At 41.2% G+C, this 21639-nt stretch overlaps 1 protein-coding gene across 2 annotated transcripts in view; it reads right to left on the minus strand.

Annotated features, from left to right (window-relative positions):
* Positions 1 to 21639, minus strand: part of ALG3 (ALG3 alpha-1,3- mannosyltransferase) — a 526609-nt gene that overhangs the window by 399308 nt on the left and 105662 nt on the right. For both annotated transcript variants that reach the window (XM_044070631.1, XM_044070632.1), the window contains exon 3: positions 17017 to 17164. In XM_044070631.1, the coding sequence (XP_043926566.1) occupies positions 17017 to 17164 (148 nt within the window). The remainder of the gene's footprint in view (positions 1 to 17016; positions 17165 to 21639) is intronic.

Here is a 21639-nt window from a genome sequence, read left to right on the forward strand (position 1 = left end):
CAGGGTAGGTTTCCCATAAGAAATACTGACTAACAGAGGTGCCAATTTCATGTCAGACCTGCTGGCTTGTCTGCTGAAGCACTGTGGGGTGAAGCACCTAAAGACCACCCTCTGCCATCCCCAGACTAATGGTTTTGTGGAGAGGTTAAACTCTACATTAAAGACCACGCTATGGGTATTTTTAGACCAAGTTAAGAGAGAGTTGGACAAATATTTGCACCATATGTGGTTTGCTTACAGAGAGATGCCCCTGGAATCCACAGGTTTTTCACCCTTTGAGTTGCTGTATGGGCACAGGGTCAGGGGGCCTCTCAATTTGATTCACGATGAGTGAGAGTGTGAGTGTGAATCCCACAAGGAGTCTGTTGTGGCATATGTCATAAACCTCAGGAAAAGGGACAGGGAACTCATGGACTTGGCCCAGGAGAACCTGGCGGAAACTGAACGGGAGAAAAAGGTCTGGTTTGACAGGAATACTCAAGCTAGAGAGTATGCTGTGGGGCAGCAGGTCATTGTTCTCATTCCTGTCAGACACAAGCTGTAGGCAGCTTGGGAGGGCCCCTTCAAAGTGGTAAAGAAGGTCAGTCTGTTAACTACATGGTAGAACTGCTAGGCAGGGGCACAAACTGCAACATGTTAACATGATGAAACCTTACAATGATAGAGAGGCCCTGGTGCTATTTACAGTAGAAGGCAGGAGTAGTCCAAGGGCAATCTATGCCAACAGGGAGCCAGCCAGCAAAATCCAAGTTACTATGGTGGAGCCTAGGGTTGTAGGCATATATGACAATGCAATACTGTAATGGGGTCAGCAATGCAAACACAACTGGAATCTCAAGACAGGGAATGAGGTAATGTATTCCCAGATAGGCTCATCCCTTTCAAGCAATTTTTCTCAAGGGTCACTTGAAAAACTAGCTTTGAGTCTTTGAAGGGGGCAAGAAGTGTGACAAAAGGAGATACTGCCAGCACAGCTACCTGGAATTTTGTAAATAATTATATGTCATTGGTGAATATCAAAATGATTTATATAAGATGTTTGTGTTACAAATGTATTAGAACTGTATGTCATGTGTATATCAAACTGCTCTGTACAGATGTTTGTGTTGAAAGTGTATTTTGTAAAGTGCTTGTGCTTAAAATGTATCCACAGTGTGCCCTACTGGAGGAGAACACAAATGTACATGCACTACTGTAACAGTTTAAATATATATATCAACAGAGGAAACTGGAGGGGTAACTTTAGTCCAGCAAACTAGAAAAATAGCTGAAATTAAATTACTTTATAGGCTACGCAATAAAGAGGCTATCTCTCAAGTTTTCAATGCAGCTTGAGATATAAAATCTGTAATAAGAAGCTTTGTGTATTGTACTTGGAGTGACCTAATTGCTACTTTTGAAGCATGAATGAATACAACTGTTTGATCTGAGGAACAGCCCTTGTCTGTATATTTTTACAGGTAGATGCTAAATGCTGCCAGCTTCTAGCAATGGGGGTTTTGGCCTGGGAACTAGAAGTCAGATTACCAGAAATTATGTCATTATGCAAGCTATCCCAGCAGTAATATTTTAGATATTAATTTGAGAAGTCTCTTAGTGAGACAGACCATCCTGCATTCTGTCTTGGACCTGACAACAACAACAAGAAATAACATTAACCACATCTGCATTGCTCTAATGAAGTAAGTTTCTAGTGAACAGTATAACTCTCTTAGATACAGTCAGGAATATACTGAAGCTTAGTTTAGATATTGTTCTTTATTTATGTGAGCCTGTACTGCAATGTTATTTTAAATATTTCCTGTGGTGTTGAACTCTGATATCACTGTGAATATATATGTAGTACTGTCTTTTTCTTTTATTATTTTTTATTAAATATATTTAAACGTTTCATTGTGGCTGATCTGTGCAGAGATATATAAGTTTTGACAGTATCTGCATATTTCTTTGGTGACACTGTGTGGACCACCCATAATAACCTTGTTCTTGGTCAAACTACCATTTGTGTTAATTTTAATATTACACAGTGAGATTGGACACCCTTTGGTAAGGGCCTTAAGGTAGCTGGCAGACGTGACTGGTGACAGTGAAAACTATCTTATAGCCTGGGCAGAAGGGGGCATAGCTAGTAAACTTGTCCAAACCTTTCCCAGGTGTGTGTGTGTATGTGTGTGTGTGTGTGTGTGTGTGTGTGTGTGTGTGTGTGTGTGTGTGTGTGTGTGTGTGTGTGTGTGTGTGTAAATCAAACCTCAAAGAGTGTGTGTGTCAGCTAGTTGGGCAGGGAGACAAAGCACTGGCTGGACAGAGAGGGTGCTGGAGGTCTTGGCTTGGTCACACAGCTGAGGTCTCAAATCTATAGCTGTGCCAGTGGGGAGTCTTATTGGGGAACTGGAGGAAGAGGCAGAAACCAGCCCCAGACTGACTGTGGTCTCTGTGTGGTCTTAAGGGAAACTGCACTTGATGCAGAGAGCTGCATCTGGAAATATTATGTGCGTACTTGTTATCCTCCCAGTAGATGCTCTCCACTGTTGACAGTGGCGAGGACTGAGGCTCCTTGATTACTGGTCCAGTGCTGGGGTAGTCGCAGATGCTGAGGATATTTTTTAGATCTCCAAAAGACCATGAAATGTGGGTTACTGCTGTAGAACACCCTTTCTGGGAACTCCCATGTAAGAAAGCATTAGGCTGTAGAGGGAGGAAGTGAGAAGGGATGGTGATGAAGACAAAACTGCCAATGCAAATCTAGCATTTAACTTTCATAACTGATGTTGGAAGTTTCATCTCCATCACTCTGAGGATGGAGTCCCAAGCTCAGCCTCTTGGGTGGCTCAATCGCAGAATGATCCAGATCATTATTTAATTTATTTTGTTCACGGTGGTACTGTGCTATCAACACTTGATCATTTTCAGGCACAGCAAGTGGGAAAATATCATAATGAAAACAGTACAAGGTAAGCAATTTATAGTACTCAATTACAGAACAAATAGAATTGAGAAGGCTGCATTAAACATACAAATACATAATGCATCAAACTGAGGTTAAAAGTAAGCACATTTTTGGTTAAATAAATATGAAGTCTGGTTAAAATATAAAATCATCTGTTATGATACTGGTGAAAACAAGTTATTTCAACAGACAATGAGTTCTGCCACCAACACGTGCATTTATGAAAAAATCATGTAAATCACAGATACATTCATGAAGAAGGTCAGGGAAATGATCACCATCCTTGCAGTGACAGAATTTAAGTAAGCCAAGGAGGATTCCCATAGTAACAGAATTTCATGCAATTAGACAGCCAAAGAAATAGTACAGATTTGGAGATCTTGTGTCCCAGTTAGGAAACAAAGAGCTTCTGATCTTTTTGGAATAATTTCCCATCTCATATCGCTATGGGAATGTTCCTGCTCTCACCCTACATAACTACCTTCAAAGCTACCTTTACCTCTCCCCTCTTTCTTCCCACCCCCTTTGACTCCCCTTACAGCACTTATTCTTCTTTCTCTTTTTTTACTTGACACCTAATCTCTTCCTATCCCCTGTATAGTCTGCTATAACTCTTATATGATACCTATGCAAATCTCCTTCACCTTTGTTTTAGATTTACCACTGTATGAACTAAGATATTTTGTAAATAGTTAATGATATATTGTTTTTTTTACCTTTTCTCTTGAAAATTGTAAATAATATTACTCATTTTTAAGATTTGTCTAAATTGTATAATGTTCTTGCAGAGCTTTTCTTCCCAGGACTCCATTGAAAACGGGCTCTTCTTGGCCCAATGGACTATCCCGGTAAATAAACTGTAAAATAAAATAAATAAATAATTTGGTCCAAGAAAAATCTTATCTGCATGCACACATCCATGCAATGAAGTAAGTATTCCCAAGGCTTTTGTAATACTGATGGATTCTCACAATCTTATGTACTGAGTCATTTTGGATTGTGTGGTGATTTTTAAATAAATAAAGTGCTGGTTCTCATGGATAAACTATGTTATGAAATATCAAATATGGAGGTTCACAGCATAATGCACAAAACCCAAAGTTCCTTCCAGCAAGTAGAAGTGACCAAGAATAAAGTTTTCCAAGAGAAGAACTTCAGCTCTGCCTATAGCAGCATGTTCAAATGGCAGAAGACTAAGCATTTCTAGGTCAAAATAGAGCTCCCACAGAGGAGCATGAGATTTGACTGGAGGGTATAAAAGTAAGGTATCCCTAAGAAAGCTTCCTTGAAGAAGGCTAAGCTAATGAAACAGAAGGTTAGCCTTGATGTGCATGTGAACCTTTATGAAAAAGAAGCTGAGACCAGACTCAAGGAGAAGAGAAAGTGATTCTAAATTGCTGGGTATTGGTGCTATGTACAAGTACAGGACTTGGGTTTTGGCATACACCACAAAGGGATTCCACTTGCTTTGTTAAATTTTTGCTGTATCTGGTCTCTGGGAATAAGTCAGAATCTGGACTACCCTCTCAGGGTAGAATGATTTTCTGGTGATCAGTGAAACCAGATAAAACATGCAGTTAGCCAAAGGAGTGAAGGTCAACAAAAGACATGAACGACGGATGAGACTGAAGTTCTTGGGCAGCTTCAAAGGGAAAAGCCTGTAAAAAGAAGGACGAAACCATACCTGCTGAGACCAAAGAAAGCTATGAGAATTACCCTGGCTTTGCAGAATCTCAGCTATCTGCAAATATTTAAAAATATGGGGGAAAAGGTGTACAAGAATTCTTGGGGCAGTATATGAAGGATTGCAACCCTGCAGTACCCTTCTGAGTGAAGAATACAGGGGAAAAAAAGTCACTTCATTTCTGACTATGCACTCAGGTCTCTTGGAAACAACTACCATTATGACTCTGTCATAGCTCATGTTGGAGTGAATGACCTGAGATGGTACCTCACTGGACTATATATGAAGAGAGACATGATTAAGCTCTCCGAGTATGTGTCCAGGCTGGAATCCTTGAGCAGCATATTACTCTCACCTAGAATTATGCCATAGTATAAACAAAAATTATCGATTTCAATAATTGACTTAGTTTTTGGTGTCATTCCAAGGGGATCCAGTTTCTGTCAGCCTGGGATGACATGGTCGACAAACCTCACTGCTTTGTCAGAGACGGTTTGCACCTGGCACCACTAGGGTTTCAGCTGCTGGCAAAGGCTCTTGCCCCCGCATAGTGCCTTTTTTAAGCAAGAATCTCAAGAACAAAATTGCTGATGTGAAATTTGCCAATCATAACATAATAAGGGTTATGCTGCTAAATGCTAGGAACTTACACCAAACATTGCACACCCTGGAAGCACTCCTATCACTGGAGGATGTAAATGTCTGTGCAGTCACAGACCAAAAGGCCTCAGAGAATACCCCAGTCTTGCAAGGCTACAATGCCTTCCACATCTTTAGACTGCAAACCGAACATGTGATAACCAAAGGAGGCGGTGTTTCTATCTATATTAGAGATAAATTCACCTCCTGACTAGTTAGACAGGACAACTCCATGGAGTTACTCCAAGTTCAGATTACTGTGGGTAAGAACCCAATTCAAGTCATAGCTAGTTATAGATCCCCCTCCATGGATCATGATGCGCATGTGGCTTACTTGACCAAACTGGAGTCAATCCAAATATTGCCAAACACTCTTTTTATGGGGGATTTAAATTATCCCACCATCAACTGGGAAACCTACTCTTGCCCTAACTCACTACTGCAAAAGGTCTTTGACTCTGTTAACTCAAATACCCTGGAAAAAATTGTTCAAACTCCAACAAGAGGAACAAACACACTACATCTGGTCCACACTAACATGACAAACAGATGCACCACCATGACTGTTGGACCCTCATTAGTTAAATCTGACCACAAATTAGTCACCTTTGAACTGGCACTAACACCAGAACTCACAAAGGGTGAAGTCAGACTAATATACTTCACCAAGGCAAACTATATCCTCCTAGGGGAAGGAATAAATGCCTTTCAGGCCTCACCTCCAGCTGGAAGTGGTAATTACACCAATGCTTACACTAAAGCCCCGTACAATCAATTATATAAGTGTACAGACTCAGCTGTTCCACAGAGAATCAAAGCCAGAGCCCCAAACAAGTGCTAGCCACCCTGGTGGACATCAAGCATCAACAAAGTTTACAACAAACACAAAAAGTTGCTGTCTAGGAAAACTAAGTTGAGGCCCCAACAATGGAACAGCATCCTCCTCAGCCTCAACAGGCGAATAAGACAAGATGTGAAATCCTCAGAGTAACTTTGAGAAAAACTTAGCAATCACAGCCAAAGATAACCATAAGGCCTTTTACAGCTATGTACGTAACATAAAAGGTAGGACCAAATCATGTGCCGAACTAGTGACTAATGGTATCTCAAACACTGATCCCACAGAGATAGCAAACCTGCTAGTGGACAGATTTGGCGAACATTTCACTCTCTTATCCCCTCCAAACTTATCACAAACCTTACGTCCAACTTCCCCCCCACCCTACATATCCAAAGAGCAGGTCATTAAGGCCTTGTCTAAAGTAAAAAACTCAGCCTCTTTGAGACAAGAAGGCATCCCAGGCTGGCTTCTAAACAAACTAAAAATGAACTAGCATCACCGTTAAGTACCCTGTTCAATCACGGCCTATCCACAGGTTTTGCTCCTGTGGAATGGAGAGCAGCAACAGTTATTCCCCTCTGCAAGGGTGGCTTAGCAACAAACCCAGGGAATTATAGACCCATACATTTGACTAACCTCATCTGTAAAGCCATGAAACGAATCATCATGGACCTCATAAATAAACACAGAGGTGACCTCCAAACCCTGGATCCAACCCAATTCAGCTACATCAAGGGCAGATCCTGCCTGTTAAACCTAGTGGATTTCTTCGAAAATGTGACTAGGGCCACTGAGAAGGGAAATTCTGTGCACATAGTATACCTCGACATGGCAAAGGCCTTCTACACAATCACACACTCAGACATTGCCGATAAACGTAGCAAACTGAATGTAAATCCCTTTGTTGTGAGATGGGTTGCCAACTGACACATAAACCAGTCACACACTATCAAAGTGGGTGACTCAACATCAACCAGCAGACCTGTCACCAACAGAGTGCCACCAGGGTCAATGCTGGGCCCCCTACTGTTTGGCATATACTTCTCAGAAGTTCAGGCCAAAACAAAAGGACTGTGGCTGACCAAGTTTGTAGATGACTGCAAACTGGATGTGATCCCCAAAAGGGTGTCAGTATACTTCTGGAGGGTCTTACACAGACCAATGACTGGTGCGTTAATCAGGTTCTCAAACAAAATCCAAATAAATGCATCATCATTCCCTTTGGTAAAAACAATGTCCCTTCACACTATCAAATTAACAACAATAACCTATGAACCTAAGAAGTGGTAAGGGGTCTGGGATCATAATCAGGCCCATAATTGAGTAAAACACCCCTTTTGGCATGTACCATACAAAGCACCTGCAGCAATTGGAGAGACCTCAGAGGTTTCTAACAAAGAAGATCAAGGGACTCCAGCATGTGTCTTACATAGACCGACTAAAGTACTAATTATACTCTGTATCAGATAGACTTCTTAGGGGAAACCTATGCCTGGCTTACAGAGCATTCTTCGACTCAGACTTAGTGAATTTGCTGCACATTTGTAAATCAAATGGGACTACAGATACCCATTCCAGGAACCTAAATATGGCCTGCGACTTGAATAGGATGTGCTGGAGGGACAGATTTGTCTCCCAGAGACTGCTGCATCTTTGGAAAAGGCTGCCAATTTACGTGAAGCAGAGCACCTCTATGACACTGTTCAAAAAGAACCTGGAAGAGTGGATGGGGAACCATAAATTCAAACCAGGGATAGCACCCACTATCCTCCTGGACATGGACAGTCATTACTAAATGCAATCGTGGGTTTTGACTAACGTATCTATGGTATTACACTGGGATGAAATGGCTAGACTTAAAATGACCTCCAGGTTGATATCCTAATAACCTCCTATGACCCTGTGATCCTATGACTAGATAAGGATGCAAACAGGTCACAACAAGGCTCTTCCATTGTCAGAACTCTGTAGTACCAACGGAATGAACAATCATTCCTGAAGCATCGGACTGTAAAAACCGAGCCTGTCTACAAGAGAAATGGCCTGCCCCAGGATGTAGGATTTAGCTATAAGTTGGAGGCAAATGCCAGTTCTCAAACTTGCATGGCTGCCTGTCATAAGGGATAAGAATGAGTTCCTTCCTGACTGTTGATGTATCATATCACAGCTATGTTATTGGACTGAATTGCAATAGCACCAGAAGAAAGGGAGTCCTGAAATGTCTGCAAGATCAGAAGGCTGGCCCTCATTTCCAAAATACAGAGGTCATCTTGGTATCCCAAAATGATCATGAATCTTGTACTCGCTGCAACAAATAATGTCCCCACCCTACACCAGTGCAGACACATCTATTGCCATAGCCAGAAGAACTGGGGCTTGGAATAGTCTGCTCACAAAAAGGTTGGTTTCCTTGTCCATCACAAGCGGTGCACCTTAGCATTCCTGGATATTCTCAATGGAGCATCACTGGACCCATGTGTTGATTCCATTGTATTTTGCAGGCTAAGTGAAGACCATATTGTGTTATGTTGCATGTATCAAAATCAAGACAGCAAATGTCATTAGTTCTAAAGCTGAGAGACAGAAAGCAACTGGACTGGAGTTGCTCAGCACTACTTTGAGGATTGTCATTCAAAATAAGGATACTTTGTCAGGCAGGAGAAAGGTTCTACAAGCCAATGTGCTAAAACTGCAAAAATAAAAGGTGATTTGAAACCTTACAGTGCTGTCTGCAATGTACAAGGACTGAAACAGACAAAGATGTAAATCCCTCGAAGCAACAGGGTTGTTCTTGTTGGGAGTGCCAGAAGACTGTCTTCCAGGTAAGGAAGTACCCTGGAGTCTTGCAGCATTGCAGCTGCTGCTACAACTGATGTGTATTTGGTGAATATCCTGACAGCTCTGGTAAGACCCAATGACTCCTATGTGGAAGTTGAGGAATCTTCAGGACTTCTTGCTTATTTTTAATATGAAACATGTCCTGGAGATACAAGCAGCACATCCACTCTCTTTTGTATAAACAAGGAAGGACAGAATACACTATGAGCATCTGAAAGGCCTTTTTCCTTGATGCTGATTAAGGCCATTCATACCTAAAATGGGCCTGGGATCCTGTGTCTCTTCTGAGAAATAAAAAGAACCTTGAGTAAAAGAACAGAACTTTCTGATCAGGTGGGACAACAATAAAGGCTCATTCTGATAGCAAGATGGGGGCCTCTAATTCTCTGCAAGTCTTTGATTGGGGGTAATATAGGTTCATAGGTAGGTACTAGGCTGTCTGCCCGAGGACATTTATAAGCCTAGCCAGAGTGTCGGCTTTTGCCACACCATTGATTAATTAACTGATCCTCTGTCAAGCAGAGCCAATGAAGTGATCCCAAGGGCGTATTTTCTGTTACCCATCCACTCGTCAAGGTTTCTCTTGAAGAGTGTTAGTGAGGAGCTCTGCCTGATGTAGTTTGGAATTTTGTTCCAAAGCATGGAGGAGTCTCTGTGACAGGAATCTATCCCTCCAGCATGTTCTATTTATTGTTGTGGCAAGGTTTAGCTCACTACAGTGCGTGGCTCACAGTGACTTGGATTTCTTTAGATGGAGCATGTCCATCAATTCTGAGTTGGATATGGCTTTGTAAGTCAGGCAGAGATCACCTCTGATTAAGCGATATATCTGGCAGAGAATGGGGTTGGGACAGTAAGGAAATGGAAGAGCCCCTGGAAATTATGTCCTTTATCCACTGTCATGTATGACAACAGTTCATACATCCTTAAAGAGGACGAATGACCCACAACTGCCTCCATAGGGGAGCAGTTGGGCAAGGCCTCAGGAAAGGAGAATGCTGGCCCTCAGAATAATCCCCAGTCAGGTCACCAGGAACCTAAGCCTCTGAGAAGGCAACACATCCACTGTGGCTCTTGCCTGAGCATCTGAAATTACCTTGTTGAGTTGATTGTGTTGGACTTGCTCCCATCTCTTTATTTAGACTTTTTTCAGACAGATCATTAAGGTTCATTCATGAATTCAGCCTTGGTGCTCTCATCAAATTGTGAAGTGAAGCCAGGCATAGTGGTGTCCTACAAGCCCTGTGTGCCTGCTGCCTTGGTCAAATCATCAAGGGCATTGTGGGCTACTGACATAGTCTGATTTGCTTTACAATTCAGGCTGTACAGCAGAGACTACAATTATTTATGTAGATCAGAATCTGCTATCACCTCGAGAGATCAAACTGTCCCACGTACGAGTTCCATCTGAAATCAGAGTATGCAATATAGTTTAACACCTTCACAGGAAGGTGATAAATGAAAAAAAATCCCTTCCTTAATTTGCTCACCTTTTTTCCATTTCTAGTGGATGGATAGCTTTTGCCTCCGGATCAGGAACTTTTATTATGGGCAGCCAAAACTACTAAAGAGTCCACTAAGTGATCATTAGAAAAGGTAATACAGCCCTTGGGTAAATGGAGGATTTTATCAGGTCTCTTCAACAGAGGGGGCATCGTGAAGGGACTTTTCCATATATTGTCAGAAACCTGTCAAATCATTTTGCTCGCTGGTGGAACCATCCAAGAAAAAGACTTGAGAGACCAGAATGCCTCAGTCAGAATGCTTTATAACTTAGAGGGAGGATTCTTCAGACCTTCTATTCAAAATGGTGGAAGAATCCCGATTCCTGATAATCATTAAAATTCAGGGTAGGAGACTCCTCTGGGTCCAAGTGCTTTCTCTTGCATTTAGCAGTATGCCCTGTCCATATATGGGAATAATATAAAAGGGGTGTTGATACAGTGCTAAAACCCCTGATGAGAGGTCCGGTGACTCTGTCCTGAGATCAGACTGAATGGAAGGACATCTGTAAGAGGAGAAACAGAGGGTCCTTCAGCAATCTCCCTTGTGCAATAGCCCACATCATCAAGGTAAGCAATTCCAACATCCTACTCCAGATACCAAGGCAGTCAACCCCAAAGAAATAACTGCAAACCCCAAAGCCATTCCCAACTCTGAATAGCAACAACCCCAAAACAGAGGCTGAAAAGTCGATGGCAAAGCCAAATCTTAACCACTTGAAGGCAGAATCTAAGGAAAGAATACTTGTTTGTGACTGTAAGGGAATCAAGGCCTGCCCTGACAGAGTGGCAGCAGATATGACCAAGGAACTTGGCCCTAAAAAGTCAAGAGCAGCAAGGTCAAGTCCAAAAGCATTGCTGATGTTAAAATAAAGGGAGCCAAAAGAAGCCACCCATGTTGACAAAACTATGATGGTTGGACTGGTGTTTTTGAGGGGGACTAAAGTGAAATAGAAGAGCCCTCAATATTAGCAGGGAAGAGACCAAGGACTACAGCTGCTACACAGTAAAAAAAAACTTCCACATCTTTCTGCTGTAGTCCAGATGAACTGAAACTGTCCTAGATCTAACATATGCAGAGGAAGAGGGAGGGAGTATGAAGGCCAAGCTCAGAAGTAAAACACTGTACTCGATCCAGGGGGGAAGAGCATGCTGTTTTCAGGGAAGCTTACCCTTCCACCAAAATTATATCAATGACAACCTTAGAAACTTCAGCAGATTTAGAGTGTGCTTTGGAAGTAAAGGAAAAAAATAACATTCTGTCCAGGAGTAGTAGCCCATAATTGTGTAATTCTGATCTATTCATACACTCTGTGTGAACACAGACAGCACTCTGATCAGAGAAATCTGATTCTCAGAGACACTTCAAACATAGAGAGTATTTAACATAAAGCATAATTTTCACCCCACAGCAACACGTACAGGAAAGCAGGATCCTATTTTTTTTTTCATCATAGTGACAACAATAAACCAACAATTATACACAAAAATTTTAAGAGCAATTCTTATAAATAAACCATAACTTTAGTGACAGCCTAAATGTACAATGGGCATTAACATGAAGGGAGGGGGGCAAACTTAGATAAAACACCCCTGGGATTTCGGCTACTGGCTAAGTCTCTTGCCACCCCCATAATGACTTTTTTTTAGGTAGTGTCTCAAGGACAAAATTCCAGATGTAAAAAATACATCTAAAAACAACCTAAAGGTTATGCCGCTAAATGCTAGGAGTCTTAAAATGAAACTGCACTCACTGGAAGCAGTCCTCACCTTGGAAGATGGATGCAGACATTTGTGCAGTCACTGAGACCTGGTTCAAGTTTATGGACAGCACCCCATCCATACCGGGTTACACCTCCTTCCACAAATTCAGACTACAAATTGAAGGCATGAAAACTAAAGGAGGCAGTTTATCAATATGCGGTGGTGGTGCTGCGGTAGCGTTGTCGCCTCACAGTTAGACGTTGCTCGTTCGATTCTCAGTTAGAGCGTCTTTTGTGTGACGACATGCGTGAATGGGCCTTCCTTCGTTGAAGGTTGTGCATTAGGCCCGGCAAGCCAGCATGTAAAACTCTACTGCCAATCATTAGCGGACCAGAGTTCCGCTGTGGCGACCCCTAACCGGGAAAAGCCGAAAGACAGAAAATTAAAGATAAATACACCTCCAGAATGGGTAAACAGTATGATTCCCTGGAAATACTTCAGGTGCAATTAACTGTTGGTAGGACACCTATTCAAGTCATTGCCAGCTACCGGACCCCCTCCATGAATCAAGGGCACCCACTCTGCCTATTTGGATATACTTGATCTATCAAGATTCATCTGAACACCATGGTTTTGGGTGACTTTAACTACCCATCCATTGACTGGGCGACTTTAACTACCCATCCATTCATCGGGTAAATTATCCATGCTCAAACTCACTTGCCCAAAGGTTCCTTGATTTTGTTAACTCCAATGCCCTGGACCAGCTGGTTGACACTCCCACAAGGGGTGCTAACATCCTGGATCTGGTGCTTACCAATATGGGGGACTACTGTAGCACCCCCACTGTGAGGTCTTCCCTAGTAAGATATCTGACCACAAATCAGTCTCATTCGAAGTAAATATCACACCTGACCCCTACCCCAGCAGCAACTAAACTAAAAAAACTTCTCCAAAGCAGATTATAACCTCTTACTGCACTCCCCGATGGAATTGTCAACTATGTTGAATTCTACACCAATGTTTTATACAAACACCTGTATAACTGCATTGACTCGACCGTACCTGAAAGGACTAAAACAATCTTCTCAAGGAAAAGCAAACCTGTCTGGTGGACAACTGCCATTAACAGGCTTTGCAATAAGAGGAAGAAATTGCTGTCTAAGTACAAGAGGGAGAAAGCCCTAAATTGGAAACACTCCCTCCTCAGCTTAAACAAGCAAATAAGACTTCTTGTGAAGTCCTCCAAAGCAAACTATGAGTCCAAATTAGCTTCCTCAGCTAAGGAAAACCATAAGGCGTTCTTTGGTTACATCCATAACCTAAAAGGAAAGACTCAGATTTATGCCAAACCGGTAGTTAATGATACCACGTATATTGAGCCTGTGGACATAACTAACCCACTGGCTGACAGGTTCTGTGAAAGCTTTACTTCCCTGTCTCCGCCATATGTACCCCATGACATTCCTACCACCTGTTTCCTACCTTGTATCTCTAAACAGCAAGTCATAAATACCCTCTCTAAGGCCAAAAACACATTATCTATGGGACATGATAACATCCCAGTCTGTGTCCTACATGGGCTCCAACAAGAATTAGCAATATCATTGGGTACTCTTTTCAGTCATAGCCTAAGCACCGGCTTCATCCCAGCTGAATGGAAAATGGCCACCATTATTCCCTTGCATAAAGGTGGTACTTCCACTGACCACAGCAACTGTAGACCTATTAGGCTGAATAGCCTTATCTCCAAGGCCATGAAGCAAAAAATCATGGACCTTATCAACAAAAATAATCACTAAACACTTGACCCTACTCAGTTTGGATTTGGCAAAAGGAGATCATGCCTGTTAAATCTGGTGGACTTCCTCGAGACAGTCACCAAGGCCCTGGACGAGGGGAAATCTGTACATACCGCCTACCTAGACTTAGCCAAGGCTTTTAACACTATCCCCCACTCAGGCATCACTGACAAACTCACTCAGCTAAGTATCAACCCTTCCATCATTAGATGGGTCACTAAGTGACTCACTGAAAGAACACATAGTCAAAAAAGGGAAATCCACCTCCAACAGTAGACCTGTAATCAATAGTGTTCCACAGGAATCAGTCTTGGAACCTCTACTGTTTGGAATATTTATCCAAAATACAAGCAAAAACTAAAGGTCTGTGGCTGACAAAGTTTGCTGATGACTGCAAACTGGGAGCAGTCACAGAATCTCCAAATGATGTCAACATCCTACAAGAGGGTCTTAAACAAATGATTGGTGACAAAGTCATGGCCTTAAACTCAATGCAAAAAAATGTATTATCATCACTTTCGGTAAGAGCAATGTTCCTGCTAACTACCACATCAACAGCAACACCCTAAGTATACACTCAGTGGTGAGAGATCTGGGCACACAGGTTGACCGCAATCTTACCTTTCATCACCATGTCTCCACAGTGGTAACGAGGGCATTCTATATTGCTCATCTCATAAGTAAGGGCATTGCCTCCAGAAAAAAAAGAAGTTATAGCCTCCCAGTACTCTTCTCTCAACAGGCCAGTAATTGAGTACAATGCCCCTTTTGGTATGCATCTTTCCAAGCACCTGTAGCAATTGGAGAAACCACAAAGGATCCTCACAAGGAAAACTTAAGGACTTCAGCATCTGTCCTATGTGGAACATCTAAAATCATTGTCACTTTATTCTGTTTCATACAGACTACTCAGAAGCAATCTCTGACTTGCATACACGGCAGTCTCTGACCCTGCATTATTGGAAATGCTGCATATCTGCAAGTCAAATGGTACATAGGTTACTCACTCTAAAGACCTTAACCTGGTATGCAACATTAATAGAACCTGCCAGAAGGACAGATTTGTCTCCCAGAGGTTACCACGCCTTTGGAACAGACTCCCACGTCATGTCAAAGAGAGCACTTCATTGGCCCTTTTCAAACGCAACCTGGACGATTGGATGGTAACTGTAAATTTATCTCCGGGGTTCCACCTGTGTCCCTTTTGGAAATCAGCATTAGGGTGCTGATCGTGGAAATAAGGGTAGAACTTGGCTACGCTTATAAGGGCCCTAGTAACTTCCTATGATCCTATGATCTGCAGGGGAAAACAATAAACAGACTGACCTCATGATCTTTTTTTTTTTTTTTTTTTTAACTGACAAAAGTGCACCTGGAAGCCTGAGATAATTTTCAGAGGCGAAGGGCTTTCATACCTCTCAATGTCTTAGAACACAAAATCTGGACAAAGCCTAAAATAATGGGTGAACAGTACCCCAAAAATAGGGGCACATTTTAAATATTCCTCTTATAAACTTAAAACGTTTCTAGAATAACAAGATGTGTGTTAGTATACATTTCTGAAGGATATGAAATCTGAAACTCAAATGTATGTCATTATTTAGTGATTTCAATCCTCACTGATTTGCCAGAAAATCACAAATTTTATGAGGAACAGACTAAAAATAAAAGGCAAAAATCTGGGCATTCTGCAAAAGTCTGGACAGTTGAGAGGTATGATGGCTTTACACTTGCTCAAACAGATCTGAAGATGGGCTCTCAGCAGTTATAAATAATAAATATATGGGTGAGCCAGGAAAGAATGATGAAATTTAAGGTGGCCAGCTGACTAAATCCTGCCAGCTTAATTAAAGGACAGAGAAACTCCCAATGTCAGATCTATTCATATACCATAATGCAGGGCATTATATAAAATATGTATGCTTTTTTTCCATGAAGTCTAATCAAGCTTTAACCTAAAGCACATGGAACCACACAATTAACTTAATGGGGTCAGAAAAACCAAGACATCTGTAGACAATTCACCCTTTTGGGGGCTGTACATACATGAAAAACAACATTTCAACCCTCAGAAATTCAGCCGTGGCACAATGATGATCCTGTAAAAAAAAAAAAAACTGAGAAAAAAAGATAATAAAATGTAGCCTAAGTTTACTACAAATGCTCATGGTTTAATTGGTAGCCCAAACACTGAATGAACTGACTAGGGATGTCTCAGACCGAATGACTGATATAGGGTCACCCACCCATTCTGAAGGGGACTGGTTTCATCCCACAACAGCAGCGCCTTTTGTAGAAAGACCCAGACATGTGCAGGTTAGCAGAGAAACTAGAAGTATGAGCCCACTGAAAACTGCATGTCTACCAGCAAAGAATAGTATGGACAGTGAACTGACCACTCAGACTCATGCTTTGCATAGCAGGCAGCTCACTGTGCTTCCCAGAAAAATCAGGCTACTGTAGGAGCATTCCAAAATACCTGCTAGTCCCCAGCAAAATTGGAGCAGACTTCGCTATTAGCCCCAGCTGTGTGCAGAACTCAGGAAGGAAGGCTCTGGGATCAAGAAAAGCGAAGCAGATGAGAATACAAAAAATAGTTAAGAAGCACATATGTTTCTATTGTTACTATACAGAATGCAATGAAGACCATCTATATCATACCATTTTGGTTAAAGCAGAATCAGGGTAGTGTGGAGCCTAATTAATGACGGTTGCTGCTTCACAGCTCCCAAGTCTATGGTTCAGTCTTAACCTCTGGTCACAATTTGTGAGGAGTTTGGAAGTTATTACCTGTGGGTTTTATGGTGTACTTCAGTTTTTGCCTTCCTCCAAAAAGTGTAATAGTTAAGGGCCACTCTGAACTTTATGTCTGAAATTGCATTTAAATGTTTATTTACACATTTACCTTTATGGACACCTGAAAGAAATGTGACAAGGGCCACTTCCCTTAGCTGGTTAATGCAAAAACAAATATAGAGCATGTTAAAATAAAAAAAAAGACATATTTATGTATTGCAGCAGTAAAACTTAATCAGCCCAGCTGTTCCAATTAACTTTACCTTCTGTGTGCGATCATAAATCCGGAAGACAAGCAATAGTGTAATGAGGTAGATAGCAGCAAAGATGTATTGTGCAAGTTGGACATTGGCACCATAGCCAGTGATGAAGTAAAGAACCATGAAAATGTAAACAAATCCAGCTGGATATCTGTGGACAGAGAACAAAAAGTAATTATAAAAACTAGAAAACATAGGATTACACAAATCTGACAAAGTCAAAATATCTTCAAGAAACTTTTTTTATGAGAAAGCTACTGTTTTTGTTAGCAGATGTAGCTGAAAATTTCCTAAGCTAGTACAGATAAGATTTGTGAAAGATTTTTTCTAAACTGTAGCACCTGGTGGTAACAACTAGACCATGTTTTAAATGGTTCCCAACACCAAAACACTTATTTCCCTTTAACTTAGTTATATATTATGAGAAAACAAAACAACTTTTGTGAAAATTAGAAGTGGTAAATATGGGAGACTCTGCGCTCTAGTCTCAAACTCCATCTCTCTCCGAAGAAAACTATGCAAATTCAGTGGCAATTCTTGGCTTTACTCTAGCTGCCTTGCATACATGTTCTGGTCTGAGAGGAACACCATTAGGACCCACTAAAAGTTTACTCGCCTCTCCAACACAATAACATCAATGTTAGCAGACAGCTGAAGCATACCATTGGCCATGAGCCAGTCGTATTTCTACACTGGTCTATTACAGTATTCAGCATGGCACACAATCTTTCCTCCACTGCCTGGTTGGTAATATAACACATAAGCTAGCAAAACCAAAATGTTCTTTAATAAGAAAAATATGTCACCACATAAGCCAACATTTTGTTAGCTTTCTGCAAGTAAACTACAGGACATTACAGGTTCCTTTACACAGACTAGTATCCAATTGTGGCCTGTGTAATTACCAAAACAACTGTCAACAACAGAGCTACAGTGGCTTTAACTAATGCACAGTTCTACTCACTGATTACCTTCCTTTGACTAGGGCAGGATGTACACGTTCTCTTGTAAAAAACACCTCCCTGGGCCCAGAAAGACTTGTATGATCAACAATGCACAATAAGAGTAGTAAACATATTTCTAAGGGCTGAAGATACACATATTAAGGATGAAAAGCAGAGGTAAATCATAGTAGGTGGACTGGGTTGTCAGAACATGTACCCCCCCCATAAAACTATGAGGTAACATCGCCTGCATTTAGAAGTTCCTTCTGGAGGTGAGAAATAATAAACTTATTATACGTTATGTGGACTACACATTTTGCTTTTGATATAGAGAATCTTGGGAGGGGGAGCAGACTGAACCAGTTGTTTGGAAGATGAGAACTTATGTGGACAGTGAACCAATATTTGAAAAATGTGTCTATTGCTGTAAGAATGTCCTTTTATATTGAACAACTTATAATCAAAGGGATGGTGTCAAGATCTAGGGATGTCACTGTCCCCCTTTACTTAATACTCTTTAGGCAATCATTGAATATAATGCCCCCATCATCATGTATCTGTCCAGATATATTCTACAACTTGAACACCCAATAAGATACCTTACTAAAAGGATATAAGCTCTAAACATATGCAACATGGACCGACTCAAAGCCCTGTCACTATACTCGGCATCCTACAGACTGCTAAAAGGTGACCTGTATCTGGCATACAAGGTATCCTCCGACCCATTACTAATGGATTTACTGCACATCAGCAAGTCAAATGGCATCAAAAATACATGGTCTAGGGATCTAAACCTCTTCTGCAACATCAACAGATTGGTTTGGGTGGGATAGGTATATCATGCAGAGGATACAGCTGGTGTGGAACACACTCCCCATCTACATAAAACACAGTTCATCCATATCCACATTCAAGTGCAACTTAGATCTATGGATGAGAAGCAGAAAAGTTACCCGAGGAATTAATTACTACTAATGGACAGAGGCAGCCCATGAATGCTTTTTGTCATATGTGTGCCCCTCAGATTTTCTATGGCATGGTTTCCGGTTATTCTCATTAGGGATAATATATAATTATAAACCATGGGATGGGTAAGACCAATCTATAACCAATTGGGATAAGTTTTGAGCATAAAAAGGGAAACTGGCAAGGCTTAAAAATGGCCTCCCAAGGGCAGCTAGCCTAGTTCTTAACTAGGAACCTTTGACTACTCTAAAACCTAAGTATGCCACACAGATTTGCTGGATGATAGTGCCAATTCAGATATTTCTATACTCATGCCAGGGTAAGCAGAATATTCCCTGGTACTTCTCCTCTCTGTTGACATTGTAATACAGTAGAGCATGGGGATGGTGTACATACTTTTTTGGAGCTGTTCAGTAGTAAAAGGATTTCATAACACATCTTCAAGATATTTGTCAAACAGTATGGTCTACCCAGGTTACCATTACAAAGAAAGATTTTCTTTACTGTTTTTCACACGTCCAAACTTCCTTATGAGTGATATCAACTTTCAAAAATGTCATAAGCCTGGTAGCCAAAAAGTGCATTGCAAAGAGGTGGAAGACATTGACCTCCCCCCAAAGCCCTTAATGACTGGCATAATAATTTTTAGTAGTTAATGGTTTTAGAATGTAATGCCAGAAACAATAAGATGGGGATGACAGCAAAAGAAAAGTGGACCAAATGGGATAACCACCTTTCCATTAGTCCCATGGTCAGTTAAGGATAGTGATTAGGCTTCATCATCATCATCATAACAGTCACCATCTATAAAAGGAACTCAAAGTTGTTTTTTTAATTTATGGAACACTCTTTTAGTGTTATATAAAGTCAGAATTGTTTGTTTGCCATACGGTAAAATTCCATTTTGATAATTTGTATACAGTTAATGTTGTGAGTTTACTATAAAGTTACTGGCTGGCATCAAGTTTATCATTACCGTGAATAAAGTTCTGTTTGGAAAAATGAAAGCAGAAGTAAAAACTATAATTCTATCATCTGACTAGGACATTCTTACTTAGAGAACACAAATCTTTTTTTCAGTACAGTGGTGCAGTAGTTTGCACTGTTGCCTCATAGCATGTGGTTCTATAAACTACAGTTTTGTACCTACCATAAATGTAGATGGTAAAGTGTATATGTCAAAGGAAAAAACTTCAAAGACCAATACACGTAAGGTTCAGTTAAGGCACTTTAATTTACTTGCAGCAAGGAGACAAAAACATGCAAATACAAGGATCTGTCTAACTACTAACAGGAAGTATGTTCATTCTTATACTGTTTTACAAGACATGGCCTTCTAAGCTGACGTAATCAAACACAACTTTAAGCATTGTTCTACAGCAGGTGTTACTTCAGTTTTTCTGCTGACATGACTAGATTTGTGAGAAACGTTTTAGAAAAACAACCTGGCCTTGGTGACCAGTACTTCATTTACAAGCGTCTATTGTACACTGTTACTTTTCAAGGTACTTTTCTAATACAGACACAAGCAAATGCTGATTGCAGTTCATATTCTCAAGCAGGCTTTGTCCTAATTATCTATTACTTCTACAGCTGTGTATGTTCTCATGGCACAGCGGAACTTCTTGTCTAAGTTTCATATAAGCAGTATTGTTCTATTCATTATTTTCCTAACCCAAGCAGAAATCATCTGCTTCTCAGTAAATTTCCAAGGCACAAGCAAGATTTAGCTGACAGTACAAGGTCAAAAGGCAACTGCAGTTTGTACAGATTTATGCAGCATGAAACAGAATAAATGTGTTAACTCTTTTAGGCTCTGAATGCACTAAGCATATTACTAATACACACATTAATACATATTTTTCTAACAGTATACACTGCTGCAGTCATTACACTTGGGTTATCCTGTTGTCAGGCGGTTCCCCAGTTGGCCTGAGTTCCAAAGTCTTGGTCCGGCGTCGGCTGCTGTCGCCTCCTCCCTGACTTCAGTGCGACAGAGGTATATAAGATGCAGCCGACGCCATTTTCTTCAGTTTTTCTTGCCCCAGATGTCAGGTGCCTCTAAATAGGTAGGCAATTCCAATTGCTAATAAAACATACATAAGAAAAGCAAAAAACAACTTACAGCTACTAGCAAATACTCCCCATACTCCCCATAGGTAGTAAGGGTAGAAGACATAGGTACGTACCAGCCAATAAGCGGGGAAGGAGGGAGGGTAACCTGGACTGCAGCAGTGTATACACTCGAACATCTACATTTATGGTAGGTACAAAACTGTACTATGTTCATCGTGTTACACTGCTGCAGTCATTACACTTGGGTAGAATCCCAAAGCTAAGGTAGGGTGGCTGGTTCTATAAGGCATTAGGGGTGGCTATAAGGCCCTGCAGCACTGCAGTGGCGAAGCCAGCTCTGGATTTAGAGTATAAAGGCAGGCGGTAATGCTTGGTGAAGGTATGTACAGAACTCCAAGTTGCTGCTTCCAAAATATCCTTGGTAGGTACTCCCCTGAGGTAGGCAGCTGAAGTGGCTGCTACCCTGGTGGAGTGAGATCTAATGCTGCTTGGTACGGGTTTTCCATGGTATGTGTAGCAGAAATGTATACAATGTCCTATCCATTTTGAGATAGTCTGTTTTGAAATGGCTTTTCCCTGTGCTCCTGCAGCATATGCTACCAATAATTGCTCAGATTTTCTGAAAGCTTTGGTTTTG

Source organism: Protopterus annectens, chromosome 4.part1, assembly GCF_019279795.1.
Source record: "Protopterus annectens isolate FY-2018-M chromosome 4.part1, PAN1.0, whole genome shotgun sequence".
In the NCBI taxonomy this organism is placed as follows: domain Eukaryota; kingdom Metazoa; phylum Chordata; order Ceratodontiformes; family Protopteridae; genus Protopterus; species Protopterus annectens.